The sequence below is a fragment of the Psammomys obesus genome, unplaced genomic scaffold, assembly GCF_907164565.1.
Source record: "Psammomys obesus unplaced genomic scaffold, mPsaObe1.curated_primary_1811, whole genome shotgun sequence".
NCBI classification, from domain to species: domain Eukaryota; kingdom Metazoa; phylum Chordata; class Mammalia; order Rodentia; family Muridae; genus Psammomys; species Psammomys obesus.
Genome location: NW_026585689.1, coordinates 13,421,230 through 13,443,275, shown reverse-complemented (window position 1 = coordinate 13,443,275; position 22,046 = coordinate 13,421,230). Strand labels below are relative to the sequence as shown.

The following is a 22,046-nucleotide window of genomic DNA, read 5'->3' as shown; positions in this document are numbered from 1 at the left end:
CCTTATGTTCTTCTCGCGGTATATTAAATTGAGAAAGAACATGAAACAGCAAACTACAGTGCAATTCCAAAGTTTACTTTTGCAAAAGTCAAAACTCAAAGTTTGTCAAGAATGTGAGTCCTGGGAGAATAAACGGTGCTTCATAGAACGGTCATGAAATATATTGAAAACATGAAAATTAATTCCTTTTCATTACTCCCTTTGTAACTTTCTATTATACAAAGATATATAATAAGCACTTGTATAAGCGTTTTCCTAAGTGTGCTTCAGCAAAACTCACATATGACTGTAATTCACATCCTGAATTTTCAGAGCTGGCAAAAAGTAGTGGTACAGTGATGACTCTTCGAGTCCCATTCCCTAGGAAGCAAGATCCCAAGAAATCACCTGCGGTGACAATGTACAGTGGAGGTTCTAATACAGGCCCTCTTTGTGGAAGGAAATTGTAAGCAGAACAGAGGAGAATGCAAGGCCGGACCCTTACATATTACCATGCTTGGTGCAGTTTCAGTGAAAGACGAAAGACACAATGATTGAAATACTATGCACACATGACCAGGAGTTTGCAAATGAGCTGTATGAAAAAGCTGAGCTTTGCAAACAATTCACGGGAAGGAGCAAGAAGGCAAGATGGCTCTGTGCAATTCTTTTCCGTTTCTGGTTTACTATCCATGTTCTGGAGATTGTAAATTCATTCCTATGTGTTTCCTAGTTGAGTGGACTGGGCTTATGTGATCCTTGAATTTACACTCTTCTCTGTGGTTTGATGTCAAGTCTGACATCAGCGCGAGTCACACCTTAAGAATTCACAACTGGTTGACCTTCCCTCTGTAGTGTGGATGTGCCATGTACAAGTCAAGTGTCTGGTCTCCTTCAAAAGTAAAGGATGGTCCAAGAGGCAGATGAGGATGGTACATACTGGCATACTTCCTAATATTTGTATGAATTTTAAGAAATAAGTCTGTTAGCTCAACTAAAGAGTATTTAAAGTCAAGGACACCAAGAAATCAACTGTCATTTAAGATATAATAGCATCTTAGGTGTGAAGTATGAAGAAAATAATATATTTGCGCACAAAATATCCATGTACTATATGAGTACTTATAATATATATAGAGAGAGAATACATGCAACTTCCTTTACTGTTATAAAACAATGTCATAAAAATAACCCAATCATAGCCAATGAATTTTCGGAAATGTGACTCTAAGAGATGTGTTTTGTGGACCAGTGTTCCACTGACAGTAGACTAGAGTTTGGCCCAACTCACAGGGGAAAAGAGAGGAAACAGAACAAGAAGGAAGTAGAATGGCAGCAATCCTGTGTGACTCAGAACACCAGCAGGGGCTAGGCAGCAGGCGGTCTGTGACGGATGCTGAAGAGGGTCCCTGAGGGGGACCAGAGCACAGTACCCAAGGCCTCTGTGGCAGGCAGCAACTGGTTGCTCAGGCAGGCAAATATTCTAGACACATTCTGGGGTAAATTTTAGTGCTAATTATTCCAGTTACCAGCTAGTTCTGATAAGGACTATAGACTCTGCAGAGGTAAGAAAAGTATCCAAATATAAAAAATGAACATGGATTGATTATTTTTTAAAAGCCTCCTGGAGTGACTGGTTCATTGTTGAGTTGTAAAGTGTGGGTGATCCTGGTTGAGGGATAGTATAGATCCCAAATCCTAAAAAAGAGCCCCTCCTGAATGCCAGCATTCAGTACACCCTTGGACAGTAAGAGGGCCAGAGGAGAGATGTAAGATTAAAGGGTCAGATGTGCCATTCTATCACTTCCTTCCTTAATTGGGTGCATTGGCAGTTATATCCCTTCAGCAGAAGAAAAATTATATATTTATTGGATCTGGTTTTTAATACATATTTTAGGTTAGCAACAAATTCAGATCTTCTATAGTCTGTTGTATATTTTTGGTAGTTTAACATATTTCTCTTAACCACAGAATGCATAGAATTTTGTTTCAATTGCTAAACCTTAATGTGATTACCACTTGCCTTTTGCTGACAATGTATACCCCCTCTACTCCTGTACACTCTAACTTGATATTTGACATTCACGTTCACCTCTAATCCCTTCCTTCTAACCCTTCCAGCCCCGTTAAAGTACGAAGCAATCAATCCCTTAAATTATGGTGGCAGGAATAATGTACAGAGAGATGCTCAGCCATTTCCCCAGATTTAGAAATTCAGAAGCTGGTTGAAAGTACCGCCAGGTATCTGCATCCTTAATTTGATGTTCTCAGAAGTAGCCCTTCCTGACAACTGGCAAGACTATCCTGCTCTGACAGTCTGACCCTTACACTCCAATTAAATATAAAAACAGATCTGAATCTCCTTCAGCCCTTCGTAGTGTCAAGGCTAGTATAACTTCACTGTCATGTAAAACTCTTTAAATCAGCCTGCCAAGGAAGTATGATTGTAGTACAGATTTTTAACATTCAGAGATATTCACTCCCCTTTCACTTACAAGGATTTTGAGGGTCAAAGCTATGCATTTTTATTAGATATGTTATTATCTTTCAACCTTTGTGAAGATCAATGTATTTGAATGAAGAAAAAAAAAAGTTTTCTCATTCGGTGCTAAAGTGAATTGGTATAAGGGAACTACTAATGAGGACTTTTTATTACTTATTGAAAGTTCCCCGTTGACAAAATTGTTATGGAGAAGACGTATATAATGTTTAAATTCCATAGTACTTTCAAAAACTAAGCATCTGGTCGAAATAGATGAGCTTTTAGAAAAGGGATAGAAGTGTAGAATTCTAGTTGTTTTTTTTTTTTTTCTTAAAAGTGTGATATTCCCAAGAAGAGCTGCAGCATGTATGTTTTGTCAAAAATTTAAATACTAAGAACTCTGACTTGTAAATCTAAGCAGAGACAAACTTTTAGATCTACATCTTTTTTCATCTATCTGAAGTGAAATTAACTTCTTACTCAATGGCTAGAGATGAGGACTTGGAGCCTTTTTCTCTGTGGTAAGGCAGTCCCAGCTCCTAGCTTTTACCTTTGTCCCCAGTAGCTATAGTCCAGAAGGCTTGGAATTCTGTCTTCAATACCCACGGGTTGATTGAACCACTTTGTCTTCTTTTCTAAAACAAATTATAGCATATACACTCCATCATTTAATAAAATGAAGTCATAAAATATGCAGGATTTTCTTTTAAAACAAACATCTAAAACTTTTTAAAGCAAATTTGATAGATTTAAGCTACCTTCCTAGTTTTTACCACTGACAGTAATAGTTTTGTTACAACTTTCTCCACTGTGCAGATACCTAAGAGAAACAACTGTTTGGCTCTTGACCTCAGAGGTTACAGTCTGTAGTCTGCTGGTTGAACTGGTTGGGGCATAAAGCAACGCAAAACAGCATGGTAAAGAATGCCTAGGAGAATAAAATCCTTCTCGTGGCAGTCAGAATAGAGAGCAATAAAAGGAAGGGACCAAAGCAAGATGTAATTTCACTTTCTCCTGTTAGGACCCCACTTCTCAAGTTTCTTGACTCTGCAGAGGTGGGGCCAGCAACTGCAGACCAAAGGCTTGAGCCAGAGAGCCTATAGAAGACATTTACACCCAGGTGGCAACAATCAATGGTATGAACAGCCACTACCCTAAACGTATGATCAGTCACTTTCCTTAAATTATAGGTTTTCACCTTTCTTAAAGCTGGGATTGGGAGTACTGGTACCAAGGATGCAGGAATAGAGGTAGGTGGGTTTCTGGGGCTCACTGGGCAGTCTGCCTAGACTACTTGCCTACTTGATGATTCCAGGACAGTAAGATACTCTGTTCCCCCACCCTACCCACACACCCCACCTCATCCAGTCCCCCCAAAAGGAAGGGAGAAATGTTGTAATTAAAGTGCAATCTTAAAACTAAACTAAACTAAACAACAAAGCCAAGCAAGGTGGGGGCTGAAGAAATAGATCAGTGGTTAGGAACATATACTACTCTTCTAGAGGACCCTATATGGAGTGGCTCACAACTGCTTGTAGCCTCCACTCCAACCAGATCCTGTGCCTCTGACCCCAACCGACACCTGCAGTCATATGCACAGGCTCACAGAATGACACACAGTCATACACATAATTAGGTTAGCTTTAAGGTGGGAAGATCATTAGTCTTGGTCAACAGCCAAGACTGATCTGTCCACCTGCACACACGTGTACACAGAAACATATAGCTCTTCTCCTTTTCTAAGAAATGCTTACGGAAAGGGAGGAGTCATTGAGTCCTTACAAAAGAGAAACACTGAATGGCTGGCTGAAGCCAGGCACAGAGCATCCAGTCCCTGGGAAGCATTTCTGACAGCCATGCTGATGTACTGTAACGCTGACATGAGGTTTCCTCTAGGTTCTAAGAAAAAGCTATTTGGGAAGAGCTTGTCAATAATGCAAAACTGGGCTGAAGGATCCTGATTTTCAGCTGATTGCATATGTCTATCCAAGCGTAATTGGAGGTGACAGAATTTACATTCTCAGCGAAAAGATGATCAGAGTAATTCTCAAAATTTACTAATTAGTTAATTAATTAATTAAAAAGGAGCTTTCCTGGAATGTTACTTTCAAAAACAGCTTTCAGGATTTAACATCTTAGATATTTTCCTACAAGTACTTTTTTTTTCCTTCCTGAATTCTCAGGGCTCTACTTTAAGTTCAGTTCTGTTTACCAGAAAGATATGAGAACAAGGTCAATGCTATGGAAAGTGTTTACTCTGAACAGTAACCTGATGAGCACACAGAACAACGGATACATAACAAAAGCCCTCCGACCACCTCTGACTAGCATATCACCAGGGGATCAAAAGAGAGACAGGAAATGCCATCAAATAAAATCATCTTGTTTTGTGCTTAAATAACGGATCACTCCAGTGCCAACCATAACCATAACTGGTAGTTTTGGTTCCCTGAACTGCTGCAGTAGTTTGACCTTGAGCCCATTCATTTCTCTAGAGTATAACATTAAACCCATGTGTCACCCTCTTCCCTGGGCAAGTTTGTTGTCAAGAGGAAAGTAAGAAATTAGAACTATAGAATGTCATAGCTGAGAAGATGGAAAACAACAACAACAACAACAAAAACACCACCACGCTGAGTGATCTTTTTTTCTTTCACCCAGTACTTGTTAATGTACAAAACAAAACAAACTGCTTAACATTAACAAGTGCACACTAAATCATACAAAAACCATTACAAATTAAATGTGAAAAGATGTTTTTTGTAAATCATAACAATATTAATTTTATATATCTATATGAAAGATTTCTAGTCAAATTAGCAGGATCTTGGTAGGGTGGTGGCTAAGCATATGGGAGAACATGACTGGATATGAGTATATCTTGCCAAATAAATTAGCATTCAAACAACTAAACTGAGAAAATTTACCCTCACCGAAGAGAACAGTCATTATCCATTCCATTTAAGTACTGGGTAGAACAAAACAGTGAAGAAGGTTGAGTTATTCTTGGCATACCCGTCTTATCCTGGGCTTCCACATCAGCGCTCCTTGCTCTTGGGTGTTCAGACCTGAACATCAGCACCAGCAGCATCCTAACCCCCAACCCTCCACCCCAGTCCTCCAGTCTTGGGCTTCACCCTTAGAGTTATAGCTTGAGCTCCCCTAGTTCTCAGCGCCTCATCCAGGCTGAATGATCCCACTGACCTCTCCATGGTGCTGGTGACATCAGCATGGAACTCTACAGCCTATATCACAAGAGTGCTTCTCCATAGCAAATCTCCTCTTACATGTCAGCATAAGTTCCTGTTGGTTTTCATCTGTAAACTCACTTTTATTTTTAAACATGAAATATAAATAAATGATGCTTGTTCTGTATATGGTGGGTCTTTTTATTTTTTAATATGTTTTTTATTTATTACAATTTATTCACTTTGTAGACCAGCTGTAGCCCCTCCCTTATCTCCTCCCAATCCCATTCTACCTTCCTCTTCTCTTCCCATGCCCCTCTCAGAGTCCACTAATAGGGGAGGTCCTCCTCCCCTTCCATCTGACCCTATCAGGTCAGCCTATCAGGTCTCATCAGAACTGGCTGCATTGTCTTCCTCTGTGGCCTGGTGAGGCTGTTCCCCATTGGGGAGGGGGGTGATCAAAGAGCCAGTCACTGAGTTCATGTCAGAGACAGCCACTCTTCCCTGTACTATGGACACTGAGCTGCCATGGGCTACATCTGTGCAGGGGTTCTATCCCGTTTGCCTTTCTAAATGACAATTGAGAATCTTACCCAGGGTCCTCCTTCTTGCTTAGCTTCTTTAGGTATACAGATTTTAGTATGACTATCCTATATTTATATCTAATATCCACTTAAAAAAGATCATCCTGAGTGAGGTATTCCAGAAGCAATAGGACACACATGGAACATGATGGCTCTTAAAAAAGAATTTTCCCAAGTTTAACCCCCCAACTTTGTTTACATGGCATATTTGGACACTTGTGTTTAGATTGTGCTTAGCAAAGTAAATGTTACCACATTCTTCTCTGTTAAATGGATAGTATTTCATGTAAACATTGAAGTAAGCCTTTAACGGGGTAAAGGTTTGACGTCATGTGATTGCTATAGAATTATGAAATAATTTTTAAACATGGCAATATTTTCCTGATTCTATCCTTCCTTCTCCATCCCTAATGATCTCCAGCCAAAATAATCTTTAAAAATACAAAAATCATAATTTCATCATCCCTATGCATAAAGCCTTTTAATGGTTTACTGTTGGCACAAAACGTGGTCCAAGTTCTTAGAATGACTTAGGAAGCCCTTGCGGACCTCTTCCCTACTGCTCATCTTAGCCCATCTGTCCCCACCTACCAGTGCCACACTACTTTTTCCAGTTGCATCGTACTTAGCTCAGCAACTCCATATCCATCATGCTTCATTCTTCTCTTCCTGAATACATTTCCACTCTCCTACACCTGACCCCTTCCTTACCCACAATTCATTTACAACCCAATCATTCATAGAGTCCTTGAATGGTTCTCATTATCTCCTTGAAGCTCTCACTCAGTCTCTACAATCATTATGCCTTTCATAGGCCATAGAATAATTTACCCATATGCCATTCACTGCCCATTATTTAACCAATATTATCTAGATAGCTATTATGAGCAGACTCATTTTTAAGTGATAAGAAAATGTCAAAGAACCAAGCTATCAAGATCTCTTCCTTGAACACACAATTAGTATTTGCACCAAAACACAATGAAAGGTAACGGGAAAGCAGAGAACTAGAACAAAAGAATGAACAAGAAGAAGAGTACAGAGGAGAATGGGAAATGTGGAGAGACACTCAGTGCCTAGAAGGGCTTTACAACAGAGCGGTGTATGCAACTGACAAGAAGAATAAGTTAGAATTGAAAGATGGAGGCCAGAACATCTCATAGAAAAAAAATAAAATAAAACAGCAAAATCAAAGAGACAGTGTAGTGAGAAAGCACCATGTATCCAAGAAAATTGCACCTACTCAGAATCCAAAGAAGAAAGCCTAGCCTTGAAACCTGAGACATCAGCATCTTGGTTTGCCTAAAAAATGGGCCTAAGGTATCTGAACTGTTTTTGGTTTTGTTTTTGTTTTGTTCTTTTTTAATCTGGATGGGCTTCCTTTTACTTGAAACTACCCTTTGCAGTTGGCTTCTGATAACATTTGAAGATGATAAAAACTCTTGCCTGCTTCATTCTGCTCACAGGCAAGTACATCCAGATCCTGTCATGCCATGCCATTCAGCACTCCAGCAGTGTCCTCCAGAGCCATCTGCTGTCCATGAGAACAAGGCTCAGGACCCAAAAGATATACTTAAACCAGAGCAAAACAAGCTGGAGGCTCATTTCAAAAAGCATTGCTTTCCCAAAGTGTGTTCACTGGAAAAATCTGCTGTAAAATAGTGAATATTTTATGCAAGTAAAATTAGACCTTCCAACCTGCTCGGCATGACGCATGATTGTACACATATACTGCAGGTGATTCTGCCAGAATTGAAGCAATTTCATTTTTTTATTAGACATTTAGTCAAAAGGTCAAAAGGAAGATTTAGAGCCCCAGGTATCCCTGTATACTTTTTAAAAATGGTTTACTTACACCACATTTTGCCACAAGATGCCTATCCTTGAGCCACAAGAAATAAAAGTAGGATGAAAACAAGGAAAGAAAGAAAACCAAATCATGTATAATTTTGCACATAGAAATGGCAGTAGATACAACCAAAATAGTAAATTTCAGTTTCTGGGAAGTGATTCCGATTCCCACTGAAGAGAACATCGTGAAATCCAATGCCATTCTCCTCCTCCCCACAGCCATCCAAAATGCTCACCCTCCTCTTCTGCTGCTAAGTTTAAGTTGACTGAGACTTTAGTGTTGTTGGTACTTGCTTACATCAATGTCTCTCTTACCTTAAGGTGATCTCACTGGGGAAAAAAAAAAATTCCTCTTAACTTAAGCATTTTGCATGAGAGACGTGTTCAAAAAGTATTTGATCAAAGAAACACTAAGGGAATGAATGAGTGAGGGAATGAATGAGTGAGGGAATGCTACCAAAGGCCTTACCTGTTCCCACTGGTGTTATGCTTTATAAACTGAAAATTCAGACCTGAAAAATTCCCTCTTCCCCTTTTCTTATCATTAGCTGAGTACATATCGATAAGTAAGAAAACACTGAAAAGTGACATCATTTACCTTCTGCACCCCATCCAGTTCCCAACTTAGTACTGACACATGATTGTCATAGCCCAGTAGCCTGGAACCAGTGAACTCAAGAAATCTTTCTGCCTCTGCCTCCCAAGTTGTTAAGGCTATAGACACATTGCCAGGCACAGCTTTGATATGAAATATGAAAACCTATTCATTGTTTGAGCCACAGTCAATTTTGTGTCACTGAAACTATAGGAAGTAAAATAGTGAGCGGAGGGAACGCAGGCAAGCAGTCCACAGAAGGCATGTGCTTCCCAGGATCAATCTGGTGAGGCCAAGGGTGAGCCTTACAGGCTAGGGTAAGAGAAATGGCTATGTTATTTATAGTCAATTGGTTCCTAACAGACTCTGCATAAGAAAAAGTTAAAAAGAAAACTTGGAGTACTTGAATAAACACAGGAGAAATGTTCTCAACTCTGTGCCTAATGATTATAAACTGCCCTCAGTTTTTAAACACATTAAAATATTCTGGCATTTTTAACAATTCTCTCAGCTAGTGACTACATCTAAAATAGAGTCAGCTATAGTAAACATTTTTTTATTTTTTATTATTTTTTATTTTTTTATATTGATCACAGGTTATTTACTTTGTATCCCAGCCATAGTACCCTTCCTCATTCCCTCGAAATCCCACCCTCTCTCCCTCATCTCCTCCCTGCCCCTTTCCAAGTCCACTGCTAGGGGAGGTTCTCCTCCCCTTCCATCTGACCCTAGCTTATCAGGTACTTCAGGACTGGCTGCCATGTCCTCCTCTGTGGACTAGCAAGACTGTTCCTCCCTCAGGAGGGGGGGTGGTAAATGAGCTAGTCATTGAGTTCATGTCAGAAATAGTTCCTGTTCCCTTACTAGAGAAACCCATTTGGATACTGAGCTACCATGAGCTACATCCAAGCAGGGGTTCTAGGTTATAGCCATTCATGGTCCTCTATGAGACTGTTTCTACAACCAAGGACCATGTATGGTAAACATTTTTTATATCCAGACATTTAAGTTTTGGATGCTGTGGGGGTGTGAGTTTCTAGCCTGTCCTCACAGAGTACTGCTTTTAAGTCCCAAGGAAGCTGATCTCCTGAGTGTTGAGCAGTCTAAGTGCTCAGCTGTCTGAGCAGCTGGACCTAAACTGTCAGCTTCTAATGATGCCACCATGTCATCTCCTCTCTCCTCAGATCATTCTCTCTGACAATGGGTAATTTGAGGTCACAGCTCTCCTCTGAACTGATGCATCAAAACACCACAAACAGCAAAGACCTTGCTTCTTGGATATGCTCGAAGCACCAGGCTGTCTCAACACACTCTGTGTAGAGTCATGTGGGCATAACAGGAATTACCCAGCTTAGCCTTAGTCTTCCTGTCGATGTTGCCTTAGACAGGAGGGAAGGCTACTCTGTCTGTTTAAGTCTCTGTGGAATTACACTGATTAACAAATCATAGCATATTAGACCTTCACGAAAGAACTCTCACAAGACCACCTTGTCCAAGGCTCTCAACGCACAATAACACCTGCATCTGTCCAGAGTCAAGTAGTGATGAAAGAAGGTTGCAAGACCAGGCAGTCAGCTTCACAGCACCCTTCTTCCACACCATTCACTTCTCCAGAGTGCACTAGGATTTATAACCTGCACCCCTTCCCCTCAGAAACCTGTACGCTCTCTGTGCCTTTTATTTCAAACAGGACTTGAAAATAACACTAAAATAAATACAGGTCTCCCCACACTTTTTTTTTCCAATTTATCATCCTAATAACAGTATCCAAAAATTATATCCAATCATGAATAGAGATGGGTGGGACATGAGCTAGCAGAAAAACAGAAGCCACAGTGTGGTACACACAAATAATTGTTTCATTGTTGACACCCTAAAGTATTACATTTTTTATCAATTAATTCGTTTATTTACTTTATACCCCAACTGAAGTTTCCCCTCCCCCCATCCTCCCAGTCTTTGTCTGCCCCTCCACCTCCATTCACACCTCCATTTCTCTTCAGAAAAGAGGAGGCCTCCCATGGGTATCAACAAGCCCTGGCATATCAACTGCAGTAAGACAAATTTCTCAGTTTTAATGGTAGCAAATATCCCCCAATGACCAGTCCTTCCCTTAGACCACAGGTTTTTAAAACTTCATTAAAATATACTGAGAATAGAAGTCTGTGTTGCCTTGTGTTCAATAAAGAGAAATGAAGGGAGAAAGAGAGAGGAGAGAGATAGAGATAAAGAGAGAGCAGAAAGAGAGAAGGCCAGTAAGAAAAAGTGCTGTCTAGAAAAGACAGAAAATAGTTATTTAACTCTATTGTTATCTTCTACCTTGCTGAGACTTTATCATACAATATTTTTGCAAACCAAAAATTAGTGATAGATTATTTAAAAAAAAAAACTTTTTTTCATCCTGTGAGCAGTATGGAAATGATCTGTGCTGAGATACAATGGCAATCCTCATAATAACACCTGTGTTTAATCCTCCATATTACAGTACCATTGTGTCCTGCATTATCTACCTTCTAGCATAAAATAGCAAATCTAATTTAACACGTCCTCCAGAATCATGTCATTTACTGAATGATGAAGCACCCATGTTCTCATTGAAAGAGAGTACTGGGAAATAGATGGCAATGAACTATTTTGCAGACAAATTTAGGAGAAAGTAGGTTAAAAGAATCTCAGTTCTTGGAGCTCTGAATGGTGTGATAAACACTGTTTTATTAAAGGAAACAAAAATTTTGCATTCACTCAGCTGCTTATACATTTAGACAATGAATGGAAATGTGCTGTAATCCGGGGGCCTATAGCATGAGAAAAAGACGGGAAACCCTTTCCACACTTAAAAATTGTTTTAGCAAGTAAGAAACAAAGCTGGTGATTTGGCTCTTCCTGTTTATCTGAAATCATTCAAACCTGCCCGTATTTTTCATGAGAAATGCATTCTAACATAAGTTTCGAAGTGGGATAATTATTTATTTCATTAGAACAGGAGAGGTGGACTAACAGTATTCCTGGATGGGAGGGTGGAATGATGGGAGCTCCCGAGCATCCACCCAAACCTTATTCCTACACTCCCTACCCCACCCTTCCCTATCACCCATATCACTGGCCTACAGAGAGCTAAAAACAGCCACTTGGTGGTGAAAAAAATAAACTTTTCTTAGCACAACTCTGAGTTTATAAAACAGCATGCCATGAGACCTCAAAGATGACCATGGCAAAGGTCATCTACATAAATATTTGAAGTCTGGCACAAAGGGCAAGTCTTTCCAAGACTGGTTTTACAGATTTGTGCCACAAAACAATGCTTTTGCCATACATTTCTGCAGTGATTATCTTAATATAAATTTTCACCTTCTTTGTCCTGTTTATTCTTACCATCTAGGGCCAGGAAACTCCAAGGTTGAAAAATCTGTGTCAAGGGCTTTCTTTCTGCCATGTCACACTGAGATGGAGGACAAGAGAGCTGGCATGTGATCAAGGCAGAGGCTGAAACTCATAGCCAAACTTTGGGCAAAGTGCAGGAGATCTTATGAAAGGAGGAGGAGATAAAAAGACCTGGAGGGAACAGGAGCTCCACAAGGAGAACAACAGAACCAAAAAATCTGAGCCCAGGGGCCTCTGCAGAGCCTGTACCCCAATGAAGGACCATGCATGGAGAGGACCTAGACTCCCTGCTCAGATATAGCCCATGGCAGCTCAGTGTCCAAATTGGTCTCCTAGTAAGGGGAACAGAGGATGTCTCTGACATGAACTCAGTGGCTGCTCTTTGATCACCTTCCCCTGGGTGGGTGGGGAGGTAGCCTTGCCAGGCCACAGACGAAGATGATGCAGCCAGTGCTGATGAGAACTGATAGGCTAGGGTCAGATAGAAGGGAAGGAGGTCTCCCCTATCAGTGTACTAGGGAAGGGCCATAGGGAGAGAAGTTGGAGGGTCAACCAGACTGGGAGGAAATGAGGGAGGGGGCTACAGCAGGGCTACAAAGTGATAAATAAAAAAGAATGATGAGTAATAGAAAAATATAGAGCCGGCATGTGGACTTGCCTGACCATGTGAGTAGCGTTAATCCATTCATGAAGGATGTGTGCTCATAACTAAATCACTGATAAAGTTACCTCACCAGCACCCAAAAGGGTTTAGTTATCAGCTTAGGAACTTTGAGGAACAAACTCAAGTAATAGCACTTATTAAGAACTAATAACTTCTTAAAACTTTAAAAGTCTATCTCTCATAGTCAAATTGTGGTCACTAAAGCCTGGGGAGGGTGGGAAAATGAGTTTAAATGAAAAGTATCAAAACAGAGAAGGAATTGGTTCAGTACTTTTATAGCATGGTAGAATGACTATTAGTTAAAGCAATCTACCATATATTTCACAAAGACTTGAAGAGTTTGAATTTCCAATATATACAAATGATTAACATTTAAAGATGTGTAGGTATTTATTTGAGTTGATTATTATATAGTATTCTCTTGTGATTAATTATATTTCATAAAATATGCAAATATTATGTATAAATAAAAATTAATAGCATTTTTAAATACCGTGTCAAAAAGAGTTTTTGCTTAGGGCAAGATGTTTTAATATGGCATCTGTGAATCAAATTATGTTTATGCAAAATCACATGTATCTGTATCACATGTATATGCTGGCATCTGATAGCAGAGTGAAGGAAGATGCTGAAGAGCTTAGCTTGTCCAGGGTCCCAAAGAGAAGCACGAGGTAAAGGCAAGGAGTGTAGGCAGTCACTATCAGCAGGTTAAATCACAAGCCAGTATCCGTTCAGCCAGCGTTCAAACACAGAGGACATTCTTTGATAACAGAATCTTACTTGTGACTTATTAAGATGAGTAACATATATCCTCAGGACAATGGCAAGACTTTAGGCACAGGATTAAGCTACCTAATTATGGAGATTTTCTCAAGTTCCCGAAAATAAGGCTAATTGCTAAATGATTGATCAGCAGAACTGTCTTGGTGCTTCTGGCCCCACTGCCAGTTCTCAGAGAGTAATCCTCTGTCCTAGCATCAGCCTGGTTATTTGGTGATCTCCATAGGGGGACAGACCCCTTGGCCAGCAACTCAACTTCAGCTTATAGTTAGACTTGCCTGACTATAAGAGATGGACAGTTGAGACTCCATATTACCCATTACTAGGAGTCCTCACTAGGATCACCCTCATAGATTCCAGAAAGTTTCCATTTTGCTAGGTTTCTACACTGCCCCCAAATACTTCCTGATTCCAGCCATCTTTACCCACATTCTTTCCCTTCATCCTATCATAGACACATACACACACACCTGATCCCCTGGCTCCTGTCCTACCCACCCCAGTCTACCAGCAAAAATTATTCTATTTCCTCTTCCCTAGGACATGCATGCATTTCTCTAGAGCCCTCTTCTTTACGCATTCTCTTCGGGTATACAGATCGTAGCTTGGATATCATTTAGTTAATGGCTAATATGCACTTAAAAGTGAATACACACAGTATTTGTACTATGTCTGGATTACCTCACTCGTAATGTTTGTTTCTAGGTCCATCCATTTGCCTGCAAATTTCATGATGTCATTTTTTAATATTGAGTAATACTCCATTGTATAGATGTGCCATGTTTTTTTTATCCATTCTTTGACTGAGAAACATCTAGGTTATTTCCAGTTTCTGCCCATCATGAATAAAGTTACAATGAACATAGTTGAGAAAGTGTCCTTGTGGTAGGATAGAGTGTCCTTTCAGTATGTGGCCAAGAAAGATAGAGCTGGGTTTTGAAGGACATCGATTTCCAATTATATGAGAAACTGTCTTATTGATTTCCATAGTAGCTGTACAAGTTTGCACTCCCACCAGCAATGGTGGAGTGTTCCTGTGGAGGGTCTTGCTCTGTAGCTCAAATTGTCCTTGGACTCACTATGTAATCCAGATTGATCTCGAATCCATGATCCTTCAGCTTCCCAAATGCTGGGTACAGCAGTGCACCCGTCACCTGACCATGCGTCTAGCTTTGACAAACCTAGTTTGAGATCACACCTAAGCCTGCTCGGTACGCGAAGCGACTTCAGTTGCTCCAGAATGAATTATTTTGCTCATATTCATTCCAGCTCCTCTCTCCCTTCCACTGGTTTCTTTCTTCCTAAACAATCCCTCCTACTTTTTCAAAGACAGACAGACAGGTTAAAGGTAGATAGGTAAGTACATAGGTAGGTAGGTAGGTAGGTAGGTAGATAGATAGACAGACAGATAGATAGAAAGATAGATAGATACAGATTTCATATAGGAGAGAAAAATGTGATATTCAGCTTTCTGAGTCTATCTTAGTTTGCTCAACATGATGGTGTTAGTTCTATTCACTTTCTTGCAAATAACATAATTTTGCTCTTCATTACTGAATAAAGCTTCATGGGATACAGATGCCACATTTATTCATCTGTTGATGGGAACCTGGGCTGATTTTGTGATTGGGCTATTGTGAGGAGTGCCTCAGTAAGCATGAATGTGAAAGAATCCCTGTGGTGCAATAACCTAGATTCCTCCAGGTACACACTACAAGCCGTATGGGTAGGTCACGTGGTGTATCATTTTAGTTCATTTGTTCATTTGTTTGTTTTTGCTGATTTCCATAGGGAATGAATTTGCTTTCCCACCAGCACTGAATAAAAGTCTTTTTTTCTATCTCTCTCATCTACCATTTGCTGCTTGCTTTCTTGATGGTAGGCATTCTGACTCTTGTGAGACAGAACCTCCTCGTGATTTTGATTTGCTTTTACCTGATAGCTAAAGATGCTAAACATTTCTCCATACATTTTCTGGGTGTTTGTCTATTCCATTACTCTGATTCTCTTAAAGTTTTAGGACTTCAAAGATAGACACTATAAGAAAAACGAAATCTTCCAAAGAGCTTATTGTCCATTCAAACACTTTTTCTTCGGGCAAAACATCGAATCTGGAGAATGAGAAATGAAGGATTTTTCAAATATCTTCATTTTCTCTGGATCATTTTTGTTGTTGTTGTTGTTAGATTTCAGCATTAACTCTTTGTAATTTCACTACCTCTGTATTGATTGGCCGGTCCTGTTAAGACAACAGGGCTCCATTCTGAAACTTAGATGTGAAGCAGATCTGCCATACAGCTGCATTGTGTGTGCTGGGCTCCTCCCCTGTTATCAGCATCTGCAACCCCCGACCTACTTGTTAGGTGACAAGCTTTGAGAGCAATTGGGAAAACAGAGTAAAAACTTCCCTGTTATGGCTTCAGTAGCCTCTATGTCTCTGACTTCCTGTCCCTCCTTTGTCCCCTAGTGATTAAGCTTGCTATGTAAGAGAGCTATTAGTAATGAAAACACCTCTGAGTTCCTTTTGATTAGCATCTTTTCTTCTCCAGCTCATCAACATATGGTCAAACAACGAGCAATGACTGTGGTTTCAAATCTAAAGAATTATGCTATTTGTACATTCCTGGAACCTGGAGCAAGCATCTGGTGGTTAAAGCTTCTTGAAATAACAGAAAGAAAATGAAAGAAGACCAAAAAAAAAAAAAAAAAGTACCTTAGTGCTTGGGGATGAAAACTTGTAGACAAGATTAAGCCAGTTAAAGAGAGGGGATCCAGGGTGGCCAGCGGTGGGTGGCCGGGGGGAGGGGCATTGGAGGTGGTGAGGGGTGGCTCCACAGAACTCAGACAACATGAGTTCCAATTCCCAGGACACACAAAGAGCCGTCTGTGTAAGGCGGCATGCATATGTAATTTAAGCACGCCTACAGTGAGATGGGAGGTGGGCCCAGGAGACACCACAGAACCCTAGGGTCCAGTTAGCCGCCAGCTGCACTCGGACAAACCACAAGCAAGGTGGACAGTGAGGACTGAAAGGGAGGTTGTTCTCTGACCTCCCTATGGGAGCACCCCACGTGTGTAACGGTACAGGCTGCCTCATTCTCTCCCACACACAAACATGCACATAGATGCATGCTGGGTACACACACTACACATGTGTACAAATGAGATTTCTATTTCGCTTAACACAGAGATTTGAAACCATGCCCAAGGCTTAAGGGTCTCTCTCTCTCTCTCTTTCTCTCTCTCTCCCTCCCTCCCTCTCTCCCTTTCTCCCTCTCTGCCACATGTTACAACTCGAAATAAACTACATTTAGTATTCCCCACCAGAAAGAAAAAAAAAAAACTATGAACATTTCCTTATCTCTGTCTCATGTGAGCTCAGAAGCATGCTAGTTTCAACCCACTATTAGATTCATGCATTTTTTTACTTAAAATTACATCTTCTACATTAAATGTCTTTCCCTTTATTTATTTTTTTTTTTTTTGCATTTTATTTTAAGATTATTCTGGCTCACACTTTCCATTTCCAGACAGCACTGGGAGAAGAATTTGAAATGAAGATGTACTGTTCATTTTGCACTGGTGTTCATTTGACCAAAGATCAAACCGGTTCTTCTTTTTTTTTTTTTTTTAATTGGGGTAGTGTAATAATTATTCTGCTGGAGCTGCCATGAGAAAAATACTACCAACTGGATGCCCTAAACACCAAAAATCTAGTCTTCGTAGTTCTGGAGTCCAAGACCAAGGTGTCAGCAAGCCTGGCTCTTCTGGAAGCTTCTCTGGCTCACAGACAGGCGGCTGCTTCCTCAGGGTGTCCTCACATGGCCTTTTCTCTGTGCCTGTAGATTCTCTGCTGTCATTTCATCCCCCCCCCATGGGGAAACCAGTCACATTGGGTTATCCCCTTATGACTTGATTTAACCTGAATTACTTTTTTTTTTTAAGTCTCCTTTAATACAGCCACACTGTCAGTTAGGGCTTCAACATGCGAATTTAGAGTAAATGCAGTTCACAACAGGTAGCAATTCGGCTTGTCAGATGTTTTTAATATCTTCCCTTTGGGTAGAAAAGAAAATCTCAAGAAGGAAAGTGATAAAATTCACGTTCACCATGTGAAAGTTGTTTGAAATACAAATTTGTATGCATGTGCCAATCATTTGGATAAGGATATCATTTACAAGTCAATAAATACATAGACAAAGTCACCATTAACTGTTGCTTTACACTGCCCTGTGGAACACGTCTAAGACTCAACAAATGGACAGGCAAGTAGGTGAGATGACACCAGCTTCCTTAGAATATCACTTAATGGGGGGCTAGAGAGATGGCTTGGTGGTTGGGAGCACTGGCTCTTCTTCCTAGATGACCCAGGTTTGATTCCCAGCACCCACATGGTGGGTCACAGTGGCCAGTGGTTTCAGTTCTGGGGGACGTGAAACCACCACACATGCAAGAAAAACACTGACGCACATAGAAAAGAATAAATGAATCACAACAAAAGAATATCACTTACTGTTCAAGACAGCATTTACAATATCTTTTTAGTGCAGTTGAATAGGGTTTGCCAAATTTAATAAATTGAAATACAGGATGCATGTTTTAATTATAGTAGAAGAAAGATGATTGATTTATTCATCTATGGCAAATGCCAGTCTTATGTGCTAGCTGGAACACACCATTCCAAAAAAAACTCCTTCATGGGCTAGAATTACAACAGCCCACTGCTGCTCCAAGGCAACTATTTTCTGTTTGCCTAGAACTCACATTTAACTGTGAGTCCTGTGTGACTGTCGTTGTTTAGTTGCTTTTCTGGCTAACTGGCCTTAGGTTAAAGATTAAGTATTTAGGAAGATGGCGGTGTATATGAGGAGGTGGCTCCTCAGTTAAGAGTGCTGGCTGCTCTTCCAGAGGACCAAAGTTCAGTTCCCAGCATCCATTTCCGGCCACTCATAACCACCTGTATAACTCTAGCTCCGAGGGAACAGACACCCTCATCTGGCCTTCATAGTCATGCTCTTTCTCCCTCCCTCCCTCCCATTCTCTCTTTCTCTCTCTCTCTCTCTCTCTCACACACACACACACACACACAAATAAATAAAAAATTTAAAGGAGAAAATAAGAAGAATGACACCTTCCCCCTTTTCTGCCCACCTCACCCAGTTAAATTGCTTTCACTAACTTCATAAATGTAATTTTCTGGTCTCTCCTCAATAGCTTTTAGCAGACCACTGCACTAAAGCATGGAAATCCTAGGCCTCAGGCTCCTGTCCAAGCTCCTGCTATGATATATGATTGCAACACATCATGATAAGATATCTGTTAAAATATCAACTAAAATTAGTTATGTTATATTAAATTATGTTCTATTAAGTTATATTAGTTATGTACCCAACTCCCCAGGTCAAATATTTATGCTTATTTACCAGAATTCCATCCTGCCATCTGTACACTAGCAGACTTCAGATACCAAGGAATATCTAATTCTTGGTCTCTGATTCTGGGACTGCTCACTCAGCTGTAAAACCAGGGGTCCTAACACTTGCTCTCCAGGCAGCTCTGAAATCTGGATTCCACGAAGTCTATCATTTGCCTTATGAAGCCTACATTGTTTCTACTTCAGATTAATCCTTTTTCTCTTGAAGTTCCCAGTGTTTCGAGTGTTAAGAAATTAAACATAATACTAAGGAATTTCACCTTTAAAAGATAAGTTTGCCAACCCTAAAATCATCAAGAGTGAAACAAAATACATAGATTTTGTTCTCTGCTCCTCCCCTACTCTTCCCTTAACACAGATTTTGTGCACATTGCGAGCTCAGATACTGTGCCCATGAAAATGCTGATGATGTTGGAACAATCCCGTGGTGGAGGGTTCTGACTGATGAAAATAATTTTTCAGAGAACTGAAGCCTTCTTCCAGGTTTGAGTTAGACGGAGCCGCGCCTTGTTCTCTACCGCCATCTAGTGGCGCCACCGTCACCTACGTCTGTGCAACGCGACAATTCTGGGCTGAGATTATTTTAAAGATTACTATAAATCAAACGGATGAATTGTTTTATTCTTGTCATCACAGTAAAGAGGGATTTACAGAGTGTTTCAACAGATGAAATGTAATAAATGTTAATAAAAGTTAAGTGTAACACAATGACAGACGTTAGCATTTAAGTCGTATAAATTTGTGCAATTTATTCTCTACAATATTCAGATGTAAACTTGAACACTGAAGGAAAAAAATGCAAAGTACCTTAACATATAAAAAAAAATAAAAGCTTTTCTACTCCTCTGCTCTTGTATCATGGTATAGAATATTTTTTAATAAATGTAATCATGGCTGAGGCAAAGCAAGAAAATAACATTCTTCTCTAAATGTGGAGTTGGTACAGGCTACTCAGCCTGTTTAACCCATTTGTCTTCAATTAGAATAGAACTTCAGTCTCATTATTATTTATAAACGTAATACAGTGCTTAATGAATGTTGAATAATATTTAGTTTTTAATGTCCCATAATCTGGAACTTTCTCCAAATGGCATAATAGTGTGTTTAATTGTGTGAATCTAAAGTAAAAATAAATTTCTCTAATGAATGAAATAAAATCCTTCCAAAGTGAGACTTTCCCCCCCATTAAAGCTATTTTTTTCCTGAATAATAATTATAGGGGAGAAATTCTGCCATTATAACATTATCCCAGCTCTCTATTTCAATTTAAAGTGCCAACAGTATTATCAAGTACTTACGGATTGCAAACAAGAGACATTTAAATGGAATGTGTGTGTGTGTTAATATCCTTGTGAGCCAACTGAGAAATATCCTATTTATTTTATCTCAGGGTGGGAAAATTCCCATACGGTGGACAGCCCCGGAAGCTATTGCCTACAGAAAATTCTCCTCAGCCAGCGACGCCTGGAGCTACGGCATTGTCATGTGGGAAGTGATGTCCTACGGAGAGAGACCGTACTGGGAAATGTCCAACCAGGATGTAAGTACACGGACAGTTCTGTCGTTCTGGGGAAACAAGCACGTTAACTTTCAGGGGGAAAAACTCTTTTGATTCTCTCTCAGGTCAACCCTTGTTTTGTTGCCGGCTTCACAAGGGACTAGAGGGAGGGCGGTCTGGAGAAACTGAGGAACATTCCACCTCTAGCTGACTGAGTGAGCTGGGCTGCGTGCCGGACACTCGTCTTACCTGACACAACCTCGTTGTTCTAGGGCAGCAAGGGTGCCCGCCTACAGTTAAACAAAAGGAAGCGTGTTGTTGGCTTTTCATTTCGTCCACAGGGCAATTCCGTGCACCACTGTAAAGTCCAAACTAGCCTAGGCTTAGATAGTACATTAAAAAAAAAAAAAAAAAAAGAGTGACTGCTTTCAGGCAACACTATCGATGAATGTCATCTCTCAATGTTCTTTGAGATCCATAATCTTCTGTGCAATCTCTCTCTCTCTCTCTCTCTCTCTCTCTCTCTCTCTCTCTCGGTTCTGTTTTATCTGTAGCAATTACACTTGTGGTTGATAACATTACAGCTCAGATAGGTTCATACTCTCAGCCTCTATGATCTCCCCACAGTCATAGAGACAGTAATAAGAATTACAGATATCCCAACAATGCAAGCGAGGGCAAGGTCAGAGCAGACAAATGTGTTCTCTCCGCACTGTCTCATCTCATAATCCAGGTTTGTCTAATTGGCTTGCTTTCCTCAATGCACCTGGTGGTTTCTAAAGCCATAGTGATAGGAAATAAGCACTGATAAGACTTTGAATCCATGGATGCAAAGCTAGCTATGTGACTGTAAATCATCCCTAAACATACACGGAGCATAACTAACTGCCGCATTGCATTTCTTTACTCCAGTTAAAATCTGAAGAGGCGCTGACGGCATTTATTTCAGCAAAGGATTCACGTTCTTCTTTCTCGAGTGTAGCGTTCTCCTGATCTCTGCCAAGGCGCCAAAGGTAGACAGGACTTTCGTGGGGCAGAGCAGATACAATGGGGATGCCAAGGCGCAAGACAGATTGCTTGAGGAGGCAGCTTCTGCGGGGAGTGGCCATTTCAACTCAGAATACCACGTACATTGATCTTAATTGTTACCTACTGTAGTCCAGATCCTGCTGTCAGACTCTCCCTGCCTGGACTGTGCCAACAGTCCACCCAGCAGTTCTGGACATAGATCTTGATGATTAGCATCCAAGACGACCATTTAGAGAGTGATTCTGTCTATTGCGCCTCATTTGGCCACAGGAGCTGTATCTGGAACAGGAGAAGAGATTATAGCCAGGAATCACCTGACACTGAGCCTGTTCTCATTTGTTCCCAGCACCAGACTGAACTTTTCTCCACCCAAAGCCAAAGTAGGATCTCAGTCGCTGTGGTTTCACCATCTTGTGTGAGTTACCAAAGAATGTTCAAGGAGGAGAGAACAGGGAGGGAAAAAGTGGAGGCTGGAGTTAGGGAGCCAAACTTTGAGGCCTTCAGATCAACACATTAACAGATAAAAGCAGAATGTGCTAAAAAAATCTCTTAGGTTTCTCATGAGTATGTTCTTCCGCTAC

At 40.4% G+C, this 22,046-nt stretch overlaps 1 protein-coding gene across 2 annotated transcripts in view; it reads left to right on the top strand.

The window, feature by feature from the left end:
• Epha6 (EPH receptor A6) overlaps positions 1–22,046 on the top strand; it is a 979,971-nt gene that overhangs the window by 922,392 nt on the left and 35,533 nt on the right. For both annotated transcript variants that reach the window (XM_055594395.1, XM_055594404.1), the window contains one exon: positions 20,329–20,478. In XM_055594395.1, the coding sequence (XP_055450370.1) occupies positions 20,329–20,478 (150 nt within the window). The remainder of the gene's footprint in view (positions 1–20,328; positions 20,479–22,046) is intronic.